General features: G+C 31.6%; 4 protein-coding genes and 1 long non-coding RNA gene across 5 annotated transcripts in view; 3 read left to right on the plus strand and 2 right to left on the minus strand.

The window, feature by feature from the left end:
* Positions 1–626: 626 nt before the first annotated feature.
* LOC124949669 (protein MAK16 homolog) lies at positions 627–2,565 on the plus strand. Its single transcript, XM_047495184.1, has 7 exons — positions 627–745; positions 833–879; positions 968–1,111; positions 1,226–1,538; positions 1,650–1,880; positions 1,970–2,047; positions 2,145–2,565. The coding sequence occupies exons 1-7, from the start codon at positions 731–733 to the stop codon at positions 2,283–2,285; spliced, it is 969 nt and encodes a 322-aa protein (XP_047351140.1). The 5' UTR covers positions 627–730; the 3' UTR covers positions 2,286–2,565.
* A 179-nt stretch (positions 2,566–2,744) lies between these two features.
* On the plus strand, positions 2,745–5,509 carry LOC124949673 (post-GPI attachment to proteins factor 2-like). Its single transcript, XM_047495197.1, has 5 exons — positions 2,745–2,848; positions 3,858–4,179; positions 4,280–4,547; positions 4,835–5,032; positions 5,176–5,509. The coding sequence occupies exons 2-5, from the start codon at positions 3,979–3,981 to the stop codon at positions 5,307–5,309; spliced, it is 801 nt and encodes a 266-aa protein (XP_047351153.1). The 5' UTR covers positions 2,745–2,848; positions 3,858–3,978; the 3' UTR covers positions 5,310–5,509.
* Positions 5,510–12,520: 7,011 nt separating this feature from the next.
* Positions 12,521–13,830, minus strand: LOC124955973 (integrator complex subunit 12-like). The gene is made up of 2 exons (XM_047511262.1): positions 13,414–13,830; positions 12,521–12,931 (listed from the first exon to the last, which is right to left on the minus strand). Exons 1-2 carry the CDS (start codon positions 13,828–13,830, stop codon positions 12,623–12,625), a joined length of 726 nt encoding a protein of 241 aa, XP_047367218.1. The 3' UTR covers positions 12,521–12,622.
* Positions 13,831–19,329: 5,499 nt separating this feature from the next.
* Positions 19,330–23,907, minus strand: LOC124953078. Its single transcript, XR_007102111.1, has 4 exons — positions 23,567–23,907; positions 20,583–20,721; positions 19,857–19,942; positions 19,330–19,782 (listed from the first exon to the last, which is right to left on the minus strand). It is a non-coding gene; the product is annotated as an uncharacterized LOC124953078 (long non-coding RNA).
* The window catches only part of LOC124953057 (protein scalloped), a 181,875-nt gene continuing 180,065 nt past the window's right edge, over positions 23,191–25,000 (plus strand). Inside the window, exon 1 of the mRNA XM_047503918.1 lies at positions 23,191–23,421. The gene's annotated coding sequence lies outside the window, so the exon portion shown is untranslated. The remainder of the gene's footprint in view (positions 23,422–25,000) is intronic.

Genomic DNA, 25,000 nt, shown 5'->3' on the forward strand with positions numbered 1-25,000 from the left:
ATATATATATATATATATATATATATATTTTTTTTAGGATTAATTTCAAACAAATAATATTTCTCTTTTACTTTTTTTTTTTTCTGTATTCTTTTGCTTTCTGTATTTTTTTTTCCTTTCTTTTTCTTTTTTTTCTAATCACACAAGACGAATTACTCACATAATCGAAAAAGAACGTAACCACTGAGATTTTCACTTTAACGAACAAATAGAAAATTTTAAAGCGTTATTTACTTTATATCAAAATAAATGTAATAGTTTTACACGTGATTTTAAAAATCGATAAATTTTTGGATTTAATTTCTTGTTTTTTCCTTTTCATATCGTTAAACTACAGGAGGATAAAAATGTTCCGAAAAATAATTGATTTTTAAGATCATCTTCGAACGTTTGTCTTACTTTGTACTTTACTTCGATAATCGATATTATCGAATTGCGATGTATATCGATTATGTACAGATGGCGACAGTTGACGGTTGAATATATTCTTTTGTTTTTTTTTTTTACCGATTGACTAATCGACCGTCAACAACGACATCTTTCAACGATTGAAAGAATTAATATCGCGATACTCGACTTCCCAGATGTTCAATGTGTCGCCATCTATCGTACATTGTTCTAAAAATTTCATAAGAAAACTTAACCATACTATCGTATTCTCCGTAACTATGACGAGATAAACACGTGTATTATATTGGAATAATTGTATAGATTCTAACGTTAAGTCAAAATGCAGCATGATGATGTACGTAATTGAAATAATATAATATCAATTCTTTTCATATTTAATAGAAAAATTCATAATGTTTTTGTAATTTTCATTTTTCATTAGGTTGTGTGGAGTATAATCAATAAATCTTTCTGTTCATTTAAAGTAAAGTAAGTATAAAAGTTTATTTATTATTAATTGTATTATTATCAATTTTATTATGATGTTTCATTAAAAATTTTTCTCTCTCTGTGATAGCACCAAAACTCAAAGGTTTTGTAGAAATGAATACAATCTTACTGGATTGTGCAGTAGGGCATCATGCCCTCTTGCAAATAGCCAATATGCAACCATTAGAGAAGAGAATGGTATTATTTATCTGTATATGAGAACTGCAGAAAGGTAAATGATTAGTTCTTCATATATGTTAAATAATTTTGATTTTACATAATATACATACATATATTATATATATATATATATATATATATATATGTGTATATTTTAATTTTTTAGAGTACATTTCCCTAAGAATATGTGGGAGAAGGTAAAACTTTCTAGAAATTTTGAGAAGGCCATTTATCAAATCAATGAAAATTTATTATATTGGCCAAGTTTTATAAAAGCTAAATGCAAACAGAGATTTCTTAAAATAACGCAATATCTTATACGTATGAGAAAGCTTAAATTAAGAAGGCAAAAGAAAATAATACCGCTTTCTAGAAAAATTGAAAGACGTGAAAGACGTAGAGAAGAAAAGGCTCTTATAGCTGCAAGAGTGGAAAATGTTATTGAGAAGGAACTTATGGAAAGATTGAAACAAGGAGTGGTTAGATAAAAAATATTTTTAATCATAATTCCAATATCTATCATTTTGATATTTAATTATTAATCCTTTGTTTTTTTTTTCTTTCTTTCTTTCTTTCTTTCTTTTTTACAGTACAATGATATTTACAATTTTCCACAAAAAGTATTCGATAAAGCTGTGGAAGTTGTAGAAATGGAAAGTGAGGGAGAAAGCGAAAGGGAATATGAGGAAGAAGAAAATATTGAAAAGGAAGTAGAAATGGAATTGGAAGCTGATGAAAGAGAAACTGTAGCTAATACACGATACATTGAAGCAGAAAGTGAAGACGACGAAGACGATGAAGAAGAATATGAAATAGATGATGTAAATATAGTAAAAACAATTGATTATAAAAATGAAGATATATATACATATCAATATCTAATCATATTTTTTCTTTCTAATCTCGCAAGGATCAAGATAGTAATTCCGGTGAAAAAGAAGAAATTGAATTATCCGATAGTTTTGAATCAGAAACCAGCGATATCGAAGTAATCAACTTTTTTAATTTCAAAATATAAAACGTAATGTAATTAAAAAAAAAAGTCCATATGTATTTAAATAACAAACCTTTTTCTATTTCTCTAGGATATCGTACCGTCAACAAGCAAGAAGAAAGTATCGAAAGATAAAAACGTGAAAAGTAAAACGAAGAAAAAATTGCGTCCAAGAGTCGAAATCGAATATGAGATCGAGGAGGAACAACCAGCTCTACGACAAAAATCATAGAATAATATTAAATAAAACAAAACAAAACAAAAAAATCTATATTTTCAATAAATTAAATAATTGTGAAGAAAGAAAAAAAAAAAGAAACGATAAATTTAATGTTTCTTTCATTGTTATATATATATTTTTTTTTTGTGTTTTTTAACTTCAATAAAAAACTGGCAGTTCTTCGATGTCCACCCTGATATTAATTAATCATATATATATATATATATTCTCTCTAGATTTATTTCGACAATATTTTGATCGTTATCTAATAATAAAAACATATTTTATCTGAGACCATATAAATATTATTCGAAAACTCAATAAACTGACACAAAGTAGTACGTTCCTGATTCGAATTGTTATGAAATTACAATTAAAAAACAAAAAAAAAAAAGAAAGAAAGAAAGAAAGGAAGAAAAGGAAAGATGAAAAAAAACGCGCGATTTATTTAAAAAACCCGCCACATTGATTTATAGCGCTCTACGTAGATAACAAAAGCAGATGGCGACTGCTTGGATAGAGATTAGCGTATCTCACAAGTCTCTAGCAGACGATACACACAGCTCACAAGTAAAGTAAGTGATCAATTATTCATTTACTATTTGTTAACGTTTATTATTATTTCTTTCTTTCTTTCTTTCTTTCTTTCCTTCTTTTATTTCGTTTTTCTTTCCTTTTTCCTTTTCCTTTTCCATTTTCTTTTCCTTTTTATTTTCTTTTCCTTTTTCTTATTTTATAATCATCGACGAACACGCCCACTCGAAGAACATTTTATTATACTTAAGCACTACGTATATAATACCATTGTTCTTAAATTTCTCTTTGATGAAGAAAATATATATATATATATATATATTTATATATATATATATATATATCATGGTATTTTTAAAGTTTTTCCATTCGTCGATATTTCCTTTTTCAATCGTCGATATTTTCTACTACGTACGTAAAAAATAATTCGAATAAGACAATTAATTTGTTATTTTTCTATCGTTCATTATTTCTAATGTATTTAATTACGATCATACCGGTTTTTTTTTTATTTGAAAAAGGACGATGGACTAACTTGCCCATGGCAAAATGTCACGAACGCGCTCATCGCGACACATTACCCTTTTGTTTGCTATTTATAGAAAAAAGTAGGTTATCCACAAAATCAATTCCAAAAAAAAAAAAAAAAGGAAGAAAGAAAGAGAAAGGAAAAGAGAAGAAAGAAAGCAAGGAAAAAAGTCAGAATTGTATCATCTCGTCATTCTAATAATTATATGGCGCGAAAAAAAATCCATATCATTGTTCGGCTTTATCAAGCACGTTTACATTCATATTTATTTCTAATGAAAAGGGATCTTCCTTTTATTTATGTTTCTTTTTTCTTCCTCCCTTTTCTTTCTTTTTTCCATTAAATATAATTTTTTTTTTTTTTTTTTTTTTTGTATCACTAATATATATCTCTCGAATTTATATATATGTATATATATATGAAAAAAAGTAGGAATAAAATTTATCATACTTATAACGATATGTATTTCAAGATCATTTGTTTCAGAAATGAAAATTTTTATTGAATTTTTTGATTTTTAGGCATATCATCATGAAACACAGAACGATTCTACATGCTTCAAAATAGGATTAATATTAATAGCAATCATGTATTATTATCTGATGATGAACATAAGTTTTTTTTGACTTTGCTTATCCGCAAATGATGAACAACACCAAAATGATGAACAACACAAGTATGGAGCTTAACAATGTAGGAGGCAGCAAAAGTTCTGTGTATTTAGTAATATCATTTAAAAGATTATGTATGAGCACCGTTTGCCTACCATTGTTTTCTCTGATTTTTTGTTTTGTCACTGCATATATTTTCCAACAGGATGACATACATGAAACACATTGTAAGGTATTGTACGATTATATGTTTATTGTTTTTTTTTTGTTTTTGTTTTTATTATTATTATAAAATTTATATTATTTAATATGTGCGCGTGTTATCGCTTCAGGTTTATAATATCCTTCCATCAATATCAGCTATAACTGGCGTATCTCCTCAACGATATTTATGGCGTATTAGCATAGCATTACATATTGGACCTCGTTTAGTTATTGCCGGTGTATATCATTCATATTATTATAAAATACTCAAAACTTTAGAAGATGTACCTAGCAGAATTATGGGATGTAGACTATTAAATTTATGCTATTGGTTAAATATTGCTGAGGTAGCTGCTTTAAGTGGCGTAACATATATATCAAATAGAGAGAATTATCGTAAGTAAAAATTATTCTATGTTTCTTTTAGTTTAATAAATTTAAGACGATTCAATAGTGCACTATTATCATTTAAAATTTAATTAATATACAATTTCTATACAATTTGTTAAGATTATAATAATAATGAAACGCTTTGTTGACAATAGAGTTAATATACTTTTAATTGAAATCAAATGAAATACATTAGAAAATATTAACTTTTACAAGTGTAATTGAAATTATCTTTTTTTTTTTTTTTTTTTTTAATTAATTCAAAATTATAATTTGTTCAAATTATTTTTCAGCTGTACACGAGAAGATTTTTATCGTGTTCATGTTCAGCTCTCTCTCATATATGCTGACATCAGTAAGATTAGGCCGTCTTGTTACTCCTAATGCACAAAGTCTTCAGTACAAACAGGCATTGTTTGTTACAAGCGTGATCAGTACGGTTGGACTTATTATCTTCTTTTTAAAACATCGGCTGTTATGTCACGACTTGGGTAAGAACATTTTCATTTTAATTATTCATAATTTATAGCTTATGTAAGATGTTGTAAAGTGCTTTTTCATTATAATCATATATTGAATCTATTTTCTTAATTGATATTTATCTTAATTAATCTTTTTTGCCTCTCCTACTTAGCATTTAGTTGGTTCTCATTATGCGAATACGTGATAGCCTCTGCAAATATGGGATTTCACTTTACCGTGATCTTAGACTTTCCGAAAGAACAGCTGGTTGTAGGTCATGGATTACCTGCCACGAAGGTGGATTAATTTTATAGAATAATTTATAATTTTGATTGTCGTCTTAAAGTACCTACTGTCACTATCTGGAAGTGCTGTTCTGTTCATTTTATATTTTTAATTTAAAAAGTAATGAGAATTTTATTATTATGACGCATAAAGTGATTTTTAAAAGTTTCTTATTTATATGATCATACTATTTTCATTGAATTAATATCAAATTATTTTAAAACGACTCAAAGGGACTGTTACTTTGATTTTTTTTTTTTTTTTTTTTTTTTTTTTTTTTTTAATCATCCTTTCCAATTAAACAAATAAAATACGAGGTAGCAGAGATGATATTTATTAATATAAATAATGAAAGAAACATAGCGCTTCCATAGTAAGGCACTGGGGTTACTTACGATGAATCTTCTAATGGCCTTCCAATAACAATTATTAGTAAAGAAAAACATCGTAGTGACTATAATTAAACAAGTGTATTACATATAAACAGCACATGGTATATAGTATAGTAAGGTCAGATATTAGCACACTAAATTGAATTTTTCACGGAGAAAAGGTCCATTATACGAAGAATGAAAAGAAATTTCATTCTATAGAATTGAAAAAGTTTTATCTTTGTAGAGATTTTTTGAAAGTGGAGATTCTAGTCGATCGCATAAAGTCTAGTCGCTACGTTTTTCAATCGCTTTATATATAATGTAGAGAAAACATTATTTTGTATGTTCAAATTCGTTGTTATAAGAAACATATACATATATATATATATATATATATATATATATATATATATATACATATATATATATGTATGTGTGCATGTGTATAGAGAAAGAGTGAGAAAGAGAAAGAGAAAGAGAAATGCATTTACGTCGATGTAATTTAGAACTATGAAAATTTTACGTTCATCAAATGAACGTTACAATGAGATCTGAAATTTATTATCCAATAAAATATCTTCTAATTAATATCTTGTTGATGAAAGATCATCGAGGCTAAGAGATATGTATGTGTAGGAAACAGGGCTTATAAGGTTAGATTTTAAGATAACCAAAATGATTTCTGTGAGATCTAATTACGAGACTAATTATTATAAAATACGACACGTAAATGTAATACGAAGTTTAGGATGTAGTTCCTATGTTTTTAACATTAGCACATAAATATTTACGATTTGTATATATATATATATATATATATATACTTACATACATATATATATATAATATATACATATACACGTATATATGTATATGTATGAATATATATATCTATATATACATACATACATAGTATTCGATATTTCAATATAATTGCGTCATTTTAAGAATGATTAACAGAATTTAGTTGAGAAGAGTATGCTCGAAGAGGAATCGCAAAAGAAAGAAAAAAAAGAAAAGAAATAATTCTGCGATCCCTCGTTATATAACATCTGACCAAGGGATGAAATTTGAAACAATATTTGTAACAAACACTTGTATGTATGTGTGTTGAACTTTCGAACCAAGAAAACCTTATTAACAATATAAAAACAAGGTCCTTTTGATTCATATAAGATATTCTTCGTATATTCCGCAAGCATGACAATTTTATAGAACGATGTTATTATATACGCATTTGCCGAATTAATTAGTTTTGTGAGAGTCAACTTATCGTACACATGCATACATACATACATACATACATACATACATACATACATAAAATACGTACATACATACATATGTATTTCTTTGTCGTAATAACATGTGAAAGCTTTACGTTCCAAGATAATCGTATGTATGATGTATTATTATTATTATATATAATATACACCATAATAGATCGTGCGTATATATTACACGACGACTTAGAAAAACATCTGTTTTTTGCACATTTTTATACACACAAATACTATCTACTATTCTCTATATATTTTAATATGAGAATCTCTTCTTAGATTAATTGTCAAAACAATAAACCACCGACATGTTCGCCAGCATATTTATTATATATAATGAGACGATGATTATGAAAGTGGTTTGAGTTAAAAATTGACAAAAAGAAAAAAAGAAAAAAAAATTCGTTTACTTAAGCAATAGATATAATTAATATCATTCCCATATGAATTAAGGACGGAATTAATTTTTTCTTTTTTATTTTATTTTATTTTTTTTTTTTTTTCTTTTATTTCTATTTATCAATTTTTGAATTATACCACGCTCTCATAATTATCTCTTATTATTATATATATATATATATACTATTAATTACTATATGAGCTAGCATTGTAAAAGTGGTCTAACGTAAATCAAGATTAAAACAAAAATAATTAATTTATTGGATAATTCGTATAATTAGGTCATTTCTATACGAATTATATATTAAATTGATTTCTTTTTCTTTCTTTTTTTTTTTTTTTTCGATCTTTTACTTCATTACCATCGGCTCGTATAGTAATAACGTATATAAAGATTTTTTCTATACAAAAGCTACATATGGCATGTGATTCGAATAAATGCACGCCATTGTCAATAATTATAATAATTAAATAACGAAAAGAAAAAAGAAACAATCGAATGAAACCGAAAGAAAATGAAAGAAAGAAAAAATGTTCAAACGCCGGCGAAATGTCATTGGTTTATATCGTAATTCTCCGAGAATAATTTTTTTTTTTTTTTTTTTTTTTTTTTTTTCTTCTTTTCATCGTCATTAAGTGTTGAACAAACAATGATTAAATGATCAATGATCATGGTCGGTTTATTCGATGTTATCGAAACGTTCAAATCCGTGCCAAGTGATGCACTAAAGATAACAATAATACAACATTTTCGCGTTTCATATTGATATCGAATTGTATAATAAATGCTTGGTAAACTATTATCATTCTTCGATGATAAGATCTTTATTGAATCACTTGTTTCTCGTGCCTGATATCGAGCGCTACCATATCGATAATAATATACATACACACAACATGCACTAACTTATATGCACACGTATATACGCACATACATATATACGTACGTGTGTACGTATGTACATAAATACATTACATAGATACATAATTGCATACATAAATAATAAATTTCATTTGACACGGCCCGTTTGCTTTTAGTACGAATTTTCAAGACATTTTTCAAGACGAGAAAGAAAGAAAAAAAAAAAAACAAAAAAAAAACAAAAAAAGAAAAAAGAAAAAAAAAGCACGGAATGATCGCGACTCGTCATATCACAATGTCATTCCCTTAGTGTCAGATCTAAACTCTCTATCTCTGTTAAAAGAAATAAAAAAGTTTTAAACGAAAACAAATGAGAGAGAGTGAGAGAGAGAGAGAGAGAGAGAGAGAGAGAGAGAGAGAGAGAGAGAGAGATAAAGAAGAAGGAAAGAAGACGCACGAAAGAGGAAAAAGAAAATCAATCAAAATTAAATACAGGGTTGACGTACGATAAATGAATTCATTTATCGTCGTCGCGTAAGAATTTTTTAAAAATTCCTTTTTCTTATTTCTTTTTCTTTCTTCATTATTTTAAATCTATTATCATTATTATTGCTAATTATTATTGTTATTATTATTATTATTATTATTATTATTATTATTATTATTATTATTATTTAAAATACGATATGCGCATTATGATACTATAATTGCTACGAAGATACTATGTTTCGATAAACAAGTAAGATAAATGCAAGAAATCTCTGGCACGATCGAGACGATTAAGAAAAAAATGATCGAGTGCCAAGCAAAAGTAGTTATCTAAAGACGAAATGATATAGATCCTTGACACGAGTGTCAAAATCTTTATTTAATCGATGTCACTCACTTGGCACTTCGACTCTGGCAGAAATTAGGCTAAATTTGTCACACATTAAAAAGAGACAGATAGATAGAGAAAGAAAGAGATAAATCTATAACGAGTACGTAAAAAGAGAAAAATATTTCTAAGTAAGTATAAACATACCTAGAAACAAGTATTATCTTATTTCTAATCCATTCGTCTTTTTGACAACTTAGAAATGATAAATGAAATCGATCGTTAAAGTTAATTTTTAAAAGGAATCCATAGATAAAACTACGATGTATAATTTAGTATTATCGTCAAAGGAAAAACATTTCAATTACTTTAGTACAATATACTCATTTTAGTAAGTATGTATTTACGTTCGCACGCTATAATTTTTTTTTTCTTTCGTTTTTCTTTTTTTTCTGTTTTTCTTTTTCTTCTTTCCTTTCCTTCCTTTTTCTTTTTTCTTTTTCCCCCTTTCTTTCTCGTCAAGTCCATGGTCGAGTAAATAACGTTATGAACAAAACAAAACAAAAAAAATTGTTGCCATACTAATTTCAATCGATTTAATGAATATACAATTAGTTCTTATACTCATCGAACACACATACGTGTTTTCAATAAGAATTTCCTTAGGAAAGTTTCATGAATGAAGCATGCTTAACCATACGCACGTAGAGAAATAAAGAATGATCATGAAAGGTAAAGAAAGAAAGAAAAAAACAAAAAAAAAAAAAACAAACAAACTAGAGAAAAGAAGAATAGAACACACATAGGCACCTACACATACACACACACACACATACCATTAAGAGTGATTTATAAAGTAACAAAACCAAAATGCATGAATTTCATACACGTGGATAAAAAAAATTGAACTTTACATTGAATACATACATATGTGTGTTTGTGTATGTGTGTATGTTTGTGTGTGTGTATTCATACTATTAATTTCATATCACCCTTTTATTATATTGCGGAACGTGCATTGAATATTATCATCGTGTTTCTTCTACTTCTTTTTCTATAACGAACAATTTGAAAGATTACAAATGTCAGGTTAAAGTGTGAAAAAAGGAAAATAATAAGAAAAGAAAAAAGAATTCTATTGATAACGAACGCATGCGCGTATGTACTATTTTGAAAAGAATATTAAACGTCAAAACATATCTGTCGAAAGAAAGATACTCGATCGTGAATCGAGTCGAGAAATCGTGTCATTAATAAATCATTGCTAATCGAAGAAAAGAGTCCAATGAAATCAAAAAGAAAAAAAAAAATAATAAAAGAAAAAGGAAAATATATATATAAATAAAGAAAGGAAGAAGGAAAGAAAGAAAAGAAAAAGCAGAAAAATATACAGAAAAGACACGATTTTCATTAAAGACAAATTTTTATTCGACTTTGCATATATACGTATATTTCAATACGCAAATTTTTTTTTCCTCTCTGTTTTTTTTTTTTTTTTGTTTTTGTTTTGTTTTGGAAAAACTATTACGTATGTATATTTTGCTCTTGGCAAAAAGAAATTTTATATTTTATTTATTACTTGGTAATAATGAGACAAAGGGATAGAAGATATGAATTTCAATGACGCACCGCAATGGAAAAACTCTTTTTATTCTTTCGACATTGAGATTAATTTTTTCCATTTTATTTTATTTTTTGTTTTTTTCATTTTTTTGTTTTTTTTTTTTTTGTTTTTTTTCATTTACTTTTATCCCCATTTTATATGCATTTTCAATTCCTTTAGACGAAATAAACGATTCTCTGTGATAACGAGCACAAAAGATATTTTGTCGCTTAAAAAAGAAAAAAAAGGAAAAAAAAACAAAAAAAGAAAAAAAAATATCGTTTTCGTGTCGCCACTTACTTCATTCCTATCTTCTTATTATATCTTATTTCTATCTTATTTATCCCTTTTATTTCTATCTTTATTTCCTCCTTTCTCTTTTTTCTTTTTTTTCCTTAAAATTTTTTTAATTCATTCATCGTTTCCTTCCCTTTGACGAATTTTAGATCGATATATGTATCAACGTTGATCTATATCTTGATCTTTATTATTATCATATAGAATTCTTCAAACACAGGGCACTTACTTTGAGTCGATTAATTGTAGTGATTAGTAGTCCGACTAGTTTAAGAAATCTAACAGTATCGAATTTAAGATAAAGAGAAAGGGAGAAAGAGAGAGAGATAGAAAAATTCTCAATACATAAATACATATATATATATATATATATATATATTTGTGTATGTATGTATACTTTCTCTTATTCTCGTAATGTTTGCGTAATATAATCATTAGATAAGCAAAATGATATGAGTATCGAATGTCAATCGAAGAAAAAAAAAAAAGAGAAAAAAAGGGAAAAGAAAAAAAATGCACAAATGGTTTATTCAAAGTTTTGAATCGAAACTCTCGTCCTCGCTCAAAATCGCTAAAATTTATAGATCGAACTTATAGATGTTATTTCGATTAACAAAGATATATTTGGATGAAGTAGTATTATATCGATCGAATTGATTTAAATCGATCGACGACAAAGTTAATGTAAAGAAATGAAAAAGAGCGAGAAAGTATTGTAATTGTTAGAATTTTGCTCCTATCTTTTTATTTATTATTATTTCTTATTTTTTTTTTTTTTTTGTTTTCTATTTTCTATTTCTTTTTCCTTTTACTTTTTTTTTTTCTTTTTATTTTTTCTTTTGTTTTGTTTTGGTTTGTCTTATTGAAAGAATATAATTCTCGACGATAATATTTCATTTTATTGTTAAAGAATATATACAGGGTGAGTGTAAAAGAAGTGTATTGTTATTGATTCATATGTATATATAAATATATATATATATATATATATGAATGTATTTGAGATATACAAATTGTGTTTTACGAAATTATTAAAAGAAAAATATTAATAAACGTGACTTTTATTGAAAATAATAATAATAATAATAATAATAATAATAATAATAATAATAATAATTTCGTTGTTTCGTTCTACGAACGTTCTACAATATATTAACGTTTATTAATAATCTTCTATTAGTTTAGCGACGTGAAATATATCGATGTATTCTTTTGGAAACAGCTTGAAAAAAAAATTCACTCTGTATTGCATAATACTCGATTCTTCCTTTTTTTTTCCCCCTTTTGAATTAAAGACGTCGTCGTCTTCGTTGTCGTTGTATCATAGCTGTATGATATACGTTCTAGTTCATAAGAGTAAGGTGCCCTGTGCTGTGATTAGAGTATGTTCTACGAGCAATGAGAGATCGTGTTTTTGTGATTTGCAAGGCAGCGAAGTACATATGTGTAAAACGAATGATTATTATCGAATAAAAGATCTACCACACGTCTATCTTGAATTTCACGGATGTTCTCTTTTATTATATCTTAGTTTCTTTTATAATTTAGTTCGTTCAAAAAAAAAAGAAAGAAAAAAAAAAAGAAAAAGAAAAAAAAACAAAAAAAATAGATAAACAAACAAACAAATAAAAAAAAAAAAAAAAAAAAAAAAAAAAAAAACGAAAAAAGAAAAACTGAACAAAGAAAAAAAAAAATGTTTCCCTCAACGACGTCGTTTAAATACTTTCTCACGTTCGTACATTTTAACACAACGTTTTTTCTTTTCGACGTTAACCGATTTCGCATATTTATTATTTGTAATTTTTTTAACGTCACCCTTTCTCTCCTCCTCCAAAGTAGTCCCGTAGGTGGAGGCCGTAACTTCGGCGCATTTTCCACATCGCCAAACGAGTCTGGGATCGTAGACGTCGATATCGACCACCGCTGGATTATGGCAAAGGGGATGATAGATCTCTTGGCACTCTTGGCACTCGAGCAATATCAGAGGGCCCAGCTTCGTGCCGTTGCATATCTTCGATTCGTTTAATTAGTCATTCGATTGTTAATCGATCGACATAAATGTTTGTCAAAATTATATTGCACAATATAAATTGACATCGATATTATTTTTAACCGATAATCTATAAATGATTCGAAATATCGATTAATCTTTTTCAATATATTTTCAGCTGATTTGGATTTTTCTTTGTTCGTTCTCTTTTGTTTTTTTTTTTGTTTTTTTCCCCTCGAAATCTAAAATTACGAGAATCTAGGAACTTTTGTAGAATCTATAAAACAAAAACTAAAGAGAGAGAGAGAGAGAGAGAGAGAAAAGAATTGACTGTGAAGGTATCTCAAAAAAATAATATATCGATTTTTCTAATCACCTAACAGGACTAATATATGTATGTATTTATGCATATATATATATATATATATATATATATATATATATATATATATATATATATATATATAATACATCTATATATAGACAAATTTTAGATGTTTAACCTTGCAAAGTGCACCATCGTTAGAGATATCATCAGGAATGGAGATTCTCGGTACATCGATTTTCTCAAATTCTTCATATTCCTCTTCATAAGTATTTTTAAAATTAACTTCAACAATCTCAACAGATTTGTCATTTGTATCGTTATTCTTATCATTAGAATCATCATTTTGTACTTGATTTTTATCGTTTGTCAATTTAATCGAATTCCTAGAATACGTCTTCCAAATTGTCCTTTCCTTTTGTAAAAACTCTTTAGGCATTCTAAAAGCCAATGTCTTGCTCGTACCATATCTTCTTTCGATCTGTTTATCCAACATTTTTCTAAGCTTTTCGGCACTGTCTTCCTCGTTCGAACGCAACAACGCTAATGCATCGAAGAATTCCTCATCGATTTCGCTCGAATTATCCGTGTACATAATTAATAATCCTTTTAACGCTAACGAGTACGACGAGAAAAGAAGAAAAAAAAGGGAAAAAAAAAAAATATATATATATATATATATATACAGAATTGGATTGAAGAATATATCGTACAATGTACATACACGTTGACTACTGAAATAATACGAGAGATATTATAAACGATAGTTCAACGTGAAATAAGCCATAATATATGCTCTATCAATGATAATAAAATATGTCGATTAAAATTGAAAGATCGATTATTATGTCAAAAAACAATATTATTGGTATCAAATCGAGATTTAGTTTGTTCTATTCGCATAAATAGATTCATAATGGAATAACGAAACTCATTTGGCGTTTCACGTGGAAGGGCGATTAGTATCAACGTGATGAGAAGGAAAATGAATGTAAAGGAAGAGAAGAGAAGAAGGAATGGGGGGAACGAAAGAGAGATGGATGGAGAGTAAAGAGTAAAGGACTAAGGATAAGGAGGAGTAAAGGAGCAAAGGAGTAAGGAGGAGGTAGGAAAAGGTTCTCCAATTATCGTTTCGCCAGGTTGGCTTCTCACCCAGCACAAGCTCGGTAGCAGAATCGACTGGAATCCAGCTGGAAGCCGGGAGCGTAGACGTCGAACGAGTGGGATTATTCCGTGTTGGCCGGGGCCGGGGAACAATGTCGGAAACGACGAGGACGGTATGCCGAGATATGCAGGATATCGCGCAGAACTGCGATCCTTCGAGGTCGGAGAGCTATGGGGTATATAGCATGCACCGAAGTAGAGAGAGAGAGAGAGAGAGAGAGAGAGAGAGGAGAGAGAGAGAGAGAGAGTCCGGGGGATGTATTCTATGGCAAGCCGAACAGAAGGAGGAAGAGGAGGAGAAAGAGGAGGAGGAAGAGGAGGAGGAGGAAGAGGTAAAGAGGGAAGAGAGAGAGAGAGAGAGAGAAATGGAGAGAGAGAAATATCATTCTAAATGTGTTACCTTCCGCGAACGGCAACTGTTTCACCTAAATACGTAATAATATCTCGACGAACGGAGATATACCGTACTGGCATTTCTCGATTTCCTGAAGAATTCGATCGAAATGTGTCGTAATACTCCCAAGGTATTTCAGGTGAGCTTCCTCGTCTTCTATTTCCATCCCTTCCTTCCTTCCTTCCTTCCTTCCTTCGAGCTTCTCTTTATCCGCTTCGAATTCATCCCTTCGACGTCTTCCTTCCTTCCATGCATCCATCTATCCATCCATCCATCCATCTATTCATTCATCCCACCCTTTTCTTACCTTACCTTACCTTACCTTACCTTACCTTACCTTATCTTAACTTACCTTATCGTTCCCGTTGGTACTTGTTCCTCTTCTTCATGGATAGAAGATAATAACGTTGGTATGCTAAGATTTTCGCGATCTTCTCTCCTTCGTTTATCTTACCTATCTTTTTTTTTTCCTTTCTTATTTTCTTCTCTCTCTCTGTCTCTCTCTCTCTCTCTCTCTCTCTCTCTCTCTCTCTTTCTCTCGCTCGCTCGCTCTCTTTCTCGCTCTTTCTTCTCGTTCTTCTTTTCTAACACCCTTCCAAATCAATTTAATATACATTAATATTTCTTACGTTCTTATCCCCCCCATATAAAATCCTACGTAAATGTCTATATTAATTAAATATTGTCAATTAAATAATATGTCATTCCAATCTATTTTATTTTATCGTTTATTAGATGAAACGTTGAATAAAAGAGAGATTGTAATAAAACGTTTATATATGTAGTAGGTAAAGAAAGTGGTTTTACTTTTTTAAGAGAATATAACGCGCGCGTGCACGTGAAAGATAGATAGATAGATAGAAAGATAGATAGATAGATAGATAGATAGATAGACAGAGATAGAGAGAGATAGAGATAGAGAGAGAGAGAGAGAGAGAGAGAGAGAGAAAGACACGCGACGATGTAGCAGTCTTTTCCTTGCCTTGGGTACCAAAGAAGAAAGGGAATTTTCGAACGCGCCATCCGCGCGATATTTCTCAATACCTTCAACCTTACCACCCCTCGTGAGTAAATCTCTACTCTGGATAAGACCCGCCAGGAATCTTACCGTCGCGGAACATCCGCCGTTTATAAGAAATGTTTTTGAAGTTTATGAGAGGACGCGGCGAAGGCTCAGCTATAGAAAGACCTGAACGCGTCTATTCCTCTCTCTCTCTCTCTCTCTCTCTCTCTCTCTCTCTCTCTCTCTCTCTATCTATCTCTCTATCTCTATCTCTCGCTTTCTCTCTTTTTCTTTCGTTTTTCTCTATTCGCTCCTATTTCTTTTTCTCCGATAAACGCGAACGACGATAAAGAAGAAGACAATAAAAGCATCGCGTCGTTGAAATATCGTCGAAAAATTGCTTTTCCGAAAAATCTTACGGCTAAGGAGACGCTATTGCTATCTAAAAGAAGGATCGTGTAAAACTTATCTTGCTTGATGATTTTAATTTTTCACTTTTTCTTCTTTCTTTTTTAAATAAATCGATCGATCGATCGATCGATCTATTTATTTCGAGATCGGTCTTCAAAACGAAATCAAAATGTACGATATCAGTACGTACGAAAAGGTTGTCTTATCACTGATCATCTATGATCATTATCATTTAACACTTTTTCTTTTATATATATACATATATATATATTTTTTAAAACGTACATTATCGGCCTTTTGACTATGTTGTATTATATTTTCTATTTTTTCCTCCTACTCTGCCCCGCCCCCCCTCCTCTTTCTCCTCCTCCTTCCTTTCTTTTCCTTTCTTCTTTTTTAATTTTTTTCTTTTTTTTTTTTTCTTCTCTTTTCTTTTTTTGTTCAAATCGATCGATTTTATGTACGAACAAAAGTGTGGTATTGATAGGTCGTATCGTTTATATTGTTCAATCGTATGTATATATTTTTTTTTATTTTTTTTATTTTTTTATTTTTTTTTTCTTCAAATCCATTCCACAGGATTGAGGGATTAAAAATTAATTGAAAAGAAAAAAAGAAAAAAAAAAAAAAAAAGAAAAAATGAAAAAAAAAAAAAAAAAAAAAAGGATTAATTAAGTTAAAAGGAAGATAATCGTAGAGAAGGAGAGAGATAGACGGATAGATAAATAGAAAGTACGGGACATCCTGACGATTGTTTTTGCAGAAAGGAAAGCCTTTTAAGAGGAAGAAATTAGAATCGAGTTTGGAACCAATGGTTAGAGTGTAAGTAAGTAAGTAAGTACATTGATAGGATATAACCAAGAGAAAAGAGACCTTTTATCGGTTCCCAAGGGAGGGCACACTCGTAAAAGATCATTGTTTCGTAGCATAATTTTATTCCTATCTCTCTCTCTCTCTCTCTCTCTCTCACACTCTCTCTTTCTCTCTTCTTCTCTTTCTTTCTTTGAACAAACGTAATAATAATAATAATAGTAATAATAATAATAATAATAATAATAATAATAATAATAATACTAACAATCAAACGCAATCAAACTATATTGGTGAAACATCGAATTAAACGATTTTCTATTTACTCCTTGCATTCTTATCCTTGAAAAATTTTACAACGAAAACTTTGCATTCTTAGAATACATTTTACAAGGAACTCTTTATTTTATTCCTATATGTAACTAATATCTATGCATTCGTAAAATACTTGTTTAAAGCGACGACGTTGCAAGCTTGTAAGAAGAAAATGAAAATTAAACAAAAAGAAGAAAAAAAGATAATAATAATAATAATAATAATAATAATAATAATAATAATAATAATAATAATAATAATAATAGAAAAAAAAAGAAGAAGAAGACGACGACGACGACGAAGAAGAAGAGAAACATGATGATTAGGAAGAAAAAGAAGAAAAAGAAGAAGAAGGAGTCAGATACTTTTCGAGTAATCGTTGATGATGCCGATGAACCTACCCTCGATTCCAGGTAAAGTTAACTGATGAGACCGAATGCAAAGTGCATCGTTGCATAACGTGAAATGGCTTTGCTACAGCTATCGCGTGTATCATCTTTTCTAAAGAACATATAGATAGATAGATAGAAAGAGAGAAAGAGAGAAAGAGAGAGAGAGAGAGAGAGAGAGAGAGAGAGAGAGAGAGTAAAAAAAGAAAAAAAAATAAGAAGAAAATTTATATTCGTTCTCTTTCTTTCTCTCTCTCTCTCTCTCTCTCTCTCTCTCTCTCTCTTTCTTTCTCTCTCTTTTATACCTTAACGATTATCAGTTATAACGGTCGATTGGAAAGTAAATGGCACACGCACACACACACAAAAGCAATATTCTGTTTACAATGCCAATCATCATTGTTCGGTTATACCTTTTCAATTAGTATATCCATGGTGTATCACTATGCAAACGAGGATCGCGTTCAAGATTTTACGACTTTACGACTATCGGACGTTAAATAGAAAGGAGAAGATGACGGGGTTAGGGACGAAGGCAGAGACTAGGGACAGGGACAAGGACAGTTACAGGGATTGGGGGTGGGTGGTTGGAGACGGGAACAAGGACAGGGACTGGGAGGTTTGCCTTGGTTCTCGGCGAAAGCCCAAATAGCTCGAATAAGTGGAGGATATAAAGGGAAGGATAATCGTCGATTTCATCGTTTATTGTCGACTGTCTCTGTGTGTGCAAAATTCGAATGAGATAGAGACAGAGAAATAGGAAGAGAGAAAGAGAGAAAGAGTGAATGAGAGAGAGACAGGGAGAGAGAGAAAGAGAGAGAGAGAGAGAGTTTTCCTAGCTGTTTCTTTGAACCCATTAAAATAAGATAAGCTTTGCATTCTCTTAAACGTTCTTTCTCAACTGTTAAAGAGAAGCTCTTTCTCTCTCTCTCTCTCTCTCTCTCTCTCTCTCTCTTTCTCTCTTTCGTTTTTAATTACCGTTAGAAACCTGTTGTATACGTGACTTTGCCACGAGCTCCACCTTCGGCCATTTGCAAGAAGCTACGCGATGATATTTGCTCCTCTAAAATTGGGCTGTGAGATAACTACTCGAAGATTTTCCAACACCCTAAAGGGTATCCTGTTTACAACTTCGTGCGTATCGTACAGCTATTCTCTATCTTTCTCGTTCTCATTCTCTCGACAAATAATACATTATTATAGTATTGTCGTACATACGTTCGATAAACGTAATTCGTTATTGTTCGTACTTTTAAAAGGTATTCTTTTCTTTTCCTTCTTTTATATTGATCTTCAATTGATTAATATAATTATATATATACATATATATATATATATATCTTCTTTATAAATAAAATGATTATTAACGTAAATAAATCTTTGAATCATACAGTCCATGCAAACTCAAATATAATATAACAATATCAAACGTTGTTATAATAATAATAATAATAATAATAATAATAATAATAATAATAATAATAATAATAATAATAATAATAACAATAATAATAATAATAATAATAATAATAACAATAATTAATAATAATAATAATAATAATAATAATAATATTAATATTAATAGATAATTTTCTTTTTATATGCGATTTTTAGAATTTTATCATCGTAAAATTAAGTAGAAATTCCAGGAAAATATTAATACCTTCGAAGGGCAAAATTAAAAAAAGAATTTTCGAGTTGGGCGTAATTTAAAAGGGAGGTTGGAAAGAAAAGATTTTTTTCTTTTCTTTTCTTTTTTTTTTTTTTTTTTTAACAAATTTCACGATAGCATTGGATTATTCGCTTTAATAGTTTGGAAAATCGTAAGAAAAACTTACGAGGATTTTTTCGACGACTATACGAGAAGGAAGCGCATTTTCACGCGCAGAGAAAATGCAGCACGGTGTTTGTTCGTTCGTGGTGTTTGTCGAGTACAATGGATCGAGCGTACAAAAGGAACCTGCCGCTGCCGTCGCCGCCTCCACCGACGACACCACCGCCCTCGCCACCCCCGCCATCGTTCCGTCGTCGCCTCGTCGTCGCATCATCGTCGCCCCGTCGCTAGAGTAACGCGTTTGAAAACGTTAATTACGAGCACTTTTGTACCTTTTCCATAAAAGCCTCTCACTCGTTACCTTCGATCCAACGTGATTCAAGCGAGACGCGTGTCAACCCCCATTTTTGTTTTTATTCGGCTCTTAGTTCATTTCCACGATTCATCCTACGGAAATCTCGTAAATGTGAAATAAAAAGGGAAAGAGAGAAAGAGAGACAAAGAGAGGAAGAGAGAGAGAGAGAGAGAGAGAGAGAGAGAAAATGGCTAAACAAAAGGATATGAAAGTTACCTTTTATAGTGTTAACAAAAAGAGTATTTCGCTCTATTGACATTTGCCTGTGAATATTTTACTTGACTAAAGAAAGAAAAAAAAAAAAAAAAAAGAAAAGAAAAAAAATAGAAAAAAATATTTTCTCTCCCTCTCTTTTTCTCTTTCTCTCTCTCTCTCTCTCTCTCTCTCTCTCTCTCTCTCTTTTCCTATCTCGGAAGATATTTTATATTAATACTTCAAACCTTGAGTAATAGCGATATATTATAACATTTTAGTAATTGACGATATTTTTATATACGACATATACGTACATATAATATACTTATATAATTGACGATGATAATTAATCAATTAATTCATAAGAGTAATTATCAATGGTACCGTATTTTTTTTTCCTTCTTCTTTTTTTTCTGTTTTCTTTTTTTTTTTTCTTTCAAATGACGTTGCGATCAGATAAATAATATAAAATTCGTCATTCGTTTAATGAAAATATTTCGAACGTTTATCGAACCGTAAAAACAAAACTTGAAGAACCTTGATTCGTGGAAATTACGTTGAACGAGTAAAAGCTGCTTCGGTCGTTTCTCTTTCCGGTCAATTTATCTGTCAGTTAATTTAAATACAGTCGAGCGATGACAAAGTGCCCGCGTAACGGGTGAAACGCGTCGATGTACTACACGCAAATACATAAACACAAATAGAAACAGGAACAGTAACAGAAACACATATACAGAGAAAGAGAGAGAGAGAGAGAGAGAGGCACACACACACACACATGCCGAGAATTAAAATTTACTTCTATCGAGCAAATAAATTCATCACGATATAAAACGATCCTCCCCGTTTGTTGTTTTGTTCGGACAAACTCCCTACCCACTCTTACATCCCACTCCCCCTTTTACATTTACAAAATGTAAAATTTGAAACGTTTTTGTTTTCAATGGATACGACGATATTCGATTATATGACGTATGATCGAAAACAGATTAATTTGTATCTATCGTTTCTCAAGGAGGAATGAAAATTTTCATTAAAAATATATATATATATATTTCATCAATAAAATGAAACAACGTTATCGTATAGATTACTACAATATCTCGAAGTTTATCTCTCTTTCTTTCACCGATATTTACTATGAACGATGTAATAATTAAGAAATATACGTATATTACAACAAACTATTACATAGATTCATTCATACATATAAAAGTATTCTCTACGTACACATACGTATGTCCTTATTTATTTATTTACTTATTTAGTTATACATAAGAAAGGATAAATATTCTTATATAGAGATAAAAATTTATACTTTCGTCCTTGAAATACTTGAAACGAATAAAATAAATCTTCTTATTTCGTTTTTGAAAAATAAGAGAAAGAACGATGTGAGTGTTAAAAGATCGGAAGGTTTTTTTCACGTATCGTTTTTATAGCGATACGAAGATGAGGAAAGAAAAAAGATAAGAGAGAAAATAGAAAAAAGTAGAGAGAGAGAGAGAGAGAGAGAGAGGGGGGGGGGAAGAGAAATAACGAAAGTAAGGATAGGAGAAAAGGTAAAGAAAGGTCCAGGGTGGGAAAATAGGCGATGGAACCGAGGGTGTCGTTTACTTAACGACGGAGAGAACATAAACGTCGCTTCGTGATCTTAAGCTGACGCACTTGTCGTCCCAAAGTGGGTCACTTACCACGTAGAAACCAACGACGACCTGCCGCGAGCGTCGATCCCTTGGATCCATTAAAGAACACGGTTAGCCCCTTTTACACGTGAAGTAAACGATACGAGGAAAAGGAAAGGGCTAACGTATAGAAAGACGCTGAGACTCACGGAATCGTAAAGGGGGATTTTATACGATCGTACGAAACGACGTTGAAAGTATGAATATCGTTTCAATATAGTTTGACGACACGTATATCAGAATTCTCGTTTCTCTTTTTATCCACATTTGTTCCAGTTTCTAAAATGACCGTGAACTAACCGATAAGTAAATTTATTTACAAAGTTGTATTTCGTCAAATCGATCTTTACGATCCGTAAAGATCATTAATTCGTAATTAATATCGATTAAATCGTTCAATACGAATTTGAACGAAAATTGCTTTATTGTTTCAAAAAGAAAAAGGAAAAAAAGAAAATATATATATATATATATATATATATATATATATATATATACATATACAATATAAAAAGTAGAATCGACAAAATCTAAGAGTAATCATTGAGGCAAAGTATTCGCCGAGAGTTCCATCTCTAACTGAAAGAAAATAGAAATGATGAAAGAACATTTTTTAGCTTGTCCTATAAATAAATATATATGTATATATTTATTTAATAAATGTGATGAAACACGCAGGAGAGATTTTTGAAAGAAGCGTTGACTAATTCGATAAAAAATACGTCGTAATGGATGTTTAGAAATAAGAGAGATAAATCATTGATAAAGGATAATTTAAAATGTATTACATTATATATAAAGGAACAAATTTTGTAAATGGCGCGCGCACGCGGTCCGATTCCGCGTCGGTCGGTTAACGGAGAAGGCTAAAACGCAAGCTCCCTGAAATTCAACAAGTGCTTCTCTCGAACTCCGACTCGACTCGACTCGACGACGGGCGAACGGACGGACGGACGGACGGACGGACGGACGGACGGATGGATGGATGGATGGATGGACGAACGAACGAACGAACGAACGAACGAACGAACCAACGAACGAACGAACGGACGAACGGTCGGTTGTTTGGTTGGTTGATCGGTCGATCGGTCGGTTGGTTGGTTGGTTGGTTGGTTGGTTGGTTGGTTGGTCGGTTGGTTGGTCGGTCGGTTGGTTGGTCGATCGGTCGGTCGGTCGGTCGGTCGGTCGAACACGGTTCGGAGCGCGCGCGTGCTGAAGCAAAGGAAGGAAGGAAGAAAGGAGTAGGATGATGGAGGAAGGAGTGGGGATAGAGGAGAAGAAGGAGAAGGAGTAGGAGAAGGAGTAGGAGAAGAAGGAGAAGCGAGCGCATCCAAGCTCCATTACGTGCGTGACGCGACTGAACGGGGTGAGTGCGGGGAGTGGGGAGAGTTCGGTGTTACTCATTTAAATGGTAGGGGAAGGTTCGGCCGTACTCGGCCTTTCTCGGCTTCTGGTTTCTCCCGCGGCCGCATAAGCGGTGTCAGCGTGTGCGCAGACCGGCTGCGCAGCAGGCGTGTGCGTTGTCTAGATTCTTTGTGCCATTCCTGGCATACCAAAAACAAGAGTGGTGACTGCGCTCGTATTTACCGGGGTGCAGCCCTGCGCGCTGATATAACCGTGCGAATTTAATCCGTCCGGATAAAGGGCTACGTCGCGCGCGCGCGCTCGACGCCACGTCAGCTCGGCCAGTGGTAAGTAAGACGAAAGAAAAGAGTGTCGAACGTGTCCGTGTCGCGCGAGTTACACCGCGTCTTACTCGCTGTCTCTCTCTCTCTCTCTCTTTCTTTCTCTCTCTCTATCTCTCGGTCGGTCTCGCTCTTGTTCGTTCTCTCTCACTCGCTCCAGTCCACGCCCGTTGGCTCTCTCCCGGCGGTGGCGTCCCGTACGGCGGCGGCCGCTATGTACGCTTCTCCGATGATGACGACGACGACGACGACGACAACGACAGCAGCGACGACAACGACGACGATATAACCGACAGACCGACCGAACGTATGTACGAACGAACGAACGAACGAACGAACGAACGAACGAACGAGCGAAAGAACGAACGACCACGCAGCAGAGGGAGCGTGATACGTCGAGAGACAAGAGATAGATAGATAGATAGATAGATAAATAGATAGATGGATAGATAGAAAGAGAGAGAGCGAGAAAGAAAAAGAGTGTGCGAGTGAGTGAGAGAGAGAGAGAGAGAGAGAGAGAGAGAGAGAGAGAGCGAGAGAGAGAAGTTATGACGCGCGCGTTAGACGCACGCTGCCTTTAAAAGAATACTCCAAGAAACATATAATACGTCGGCTCGTTTTGACGGGCGTTCTGACGCGGTTGTCAGCGCGAATCGTGCTGCTTACACGTTCTGTTGATTCGGTGTGTTGTTACTGTTGTTACCACTACTACTACTACTACTACTACTACTACTACTACTACTACTACTACTACTACTACTACTACTACTACTACTACTACTACTACTACTACTACTACTACTACTACTACTACTACTACTTCTACTACTACTACACTACTACTACTACTACACTACTACTACTACTACTACTAGTACTACTACTACTACTCTACTACTACACTACTACTACTATACTACTACTACTGCTGCTGCTGCTGCTGTTACTGCTGCTGTTGCTGCTTATTATTGCTGCTTATTATACCCGCGTTCTTCCAATTTTCGAGTATAAGGAGCTGGTGATATTTCTACGAGTGTACGTTTCTTCATTTCTCTTTCTCTCTCTCTCTCTCTCTCTCTCTTTTTCTCTCTCTATCTCTATCTCTATCTATCTATTTATCTATCTATCTCTCCATATGTCTTTCTAATAATCCAACCCCTGTGTTATCGTCCTAATCGTCGTTTCTAAGTGCTCTTACGCGTATGCCATATATCTCTCTTTGTGTGTGTGTGTGTGTGTGTGAGTGCATGTGCGTGTGCGTGTGTCTGCCGTAACAAAAAGATATTGAAAAGGAAAAGAGAGAAAGAAAGGAAGCAAAAAAAAAAAAAAAAAAGCCAAAAGAACAAAGGAAAGAAAAGAACTAAAAACAAAAACAAAAATAAAATTAAAAAAAGGGAAGGATGGTGTCGGTCAGTACAACGATCAAATTAATTTCCTATGTTAATAAGATATAATCTATGATAAATGATAGAAGATGAGGTGATAATAAGAAAGATAGAAATCATTAAATCAAGAAATTAAGAAGTAAAGAAATCAAGAAATCAAGAGTAGAAGAGAGAAGAGGTTAGGAATAGACGACGAGAGC

This window comes from Vespa velutina, chromosome 1 (assembly GCF_912470025.1).
Source record: "Vespa velutina chromosome 1, iVesVel2.1, whole genome shotgun sequence".
In the NCBI taxonomy this organism is placed as follows: Eukaryota; Metazoa; Arthropoda; class Insecta; order Hymenoptera; family Vespidae; genus Vespa; species Vespa velutina.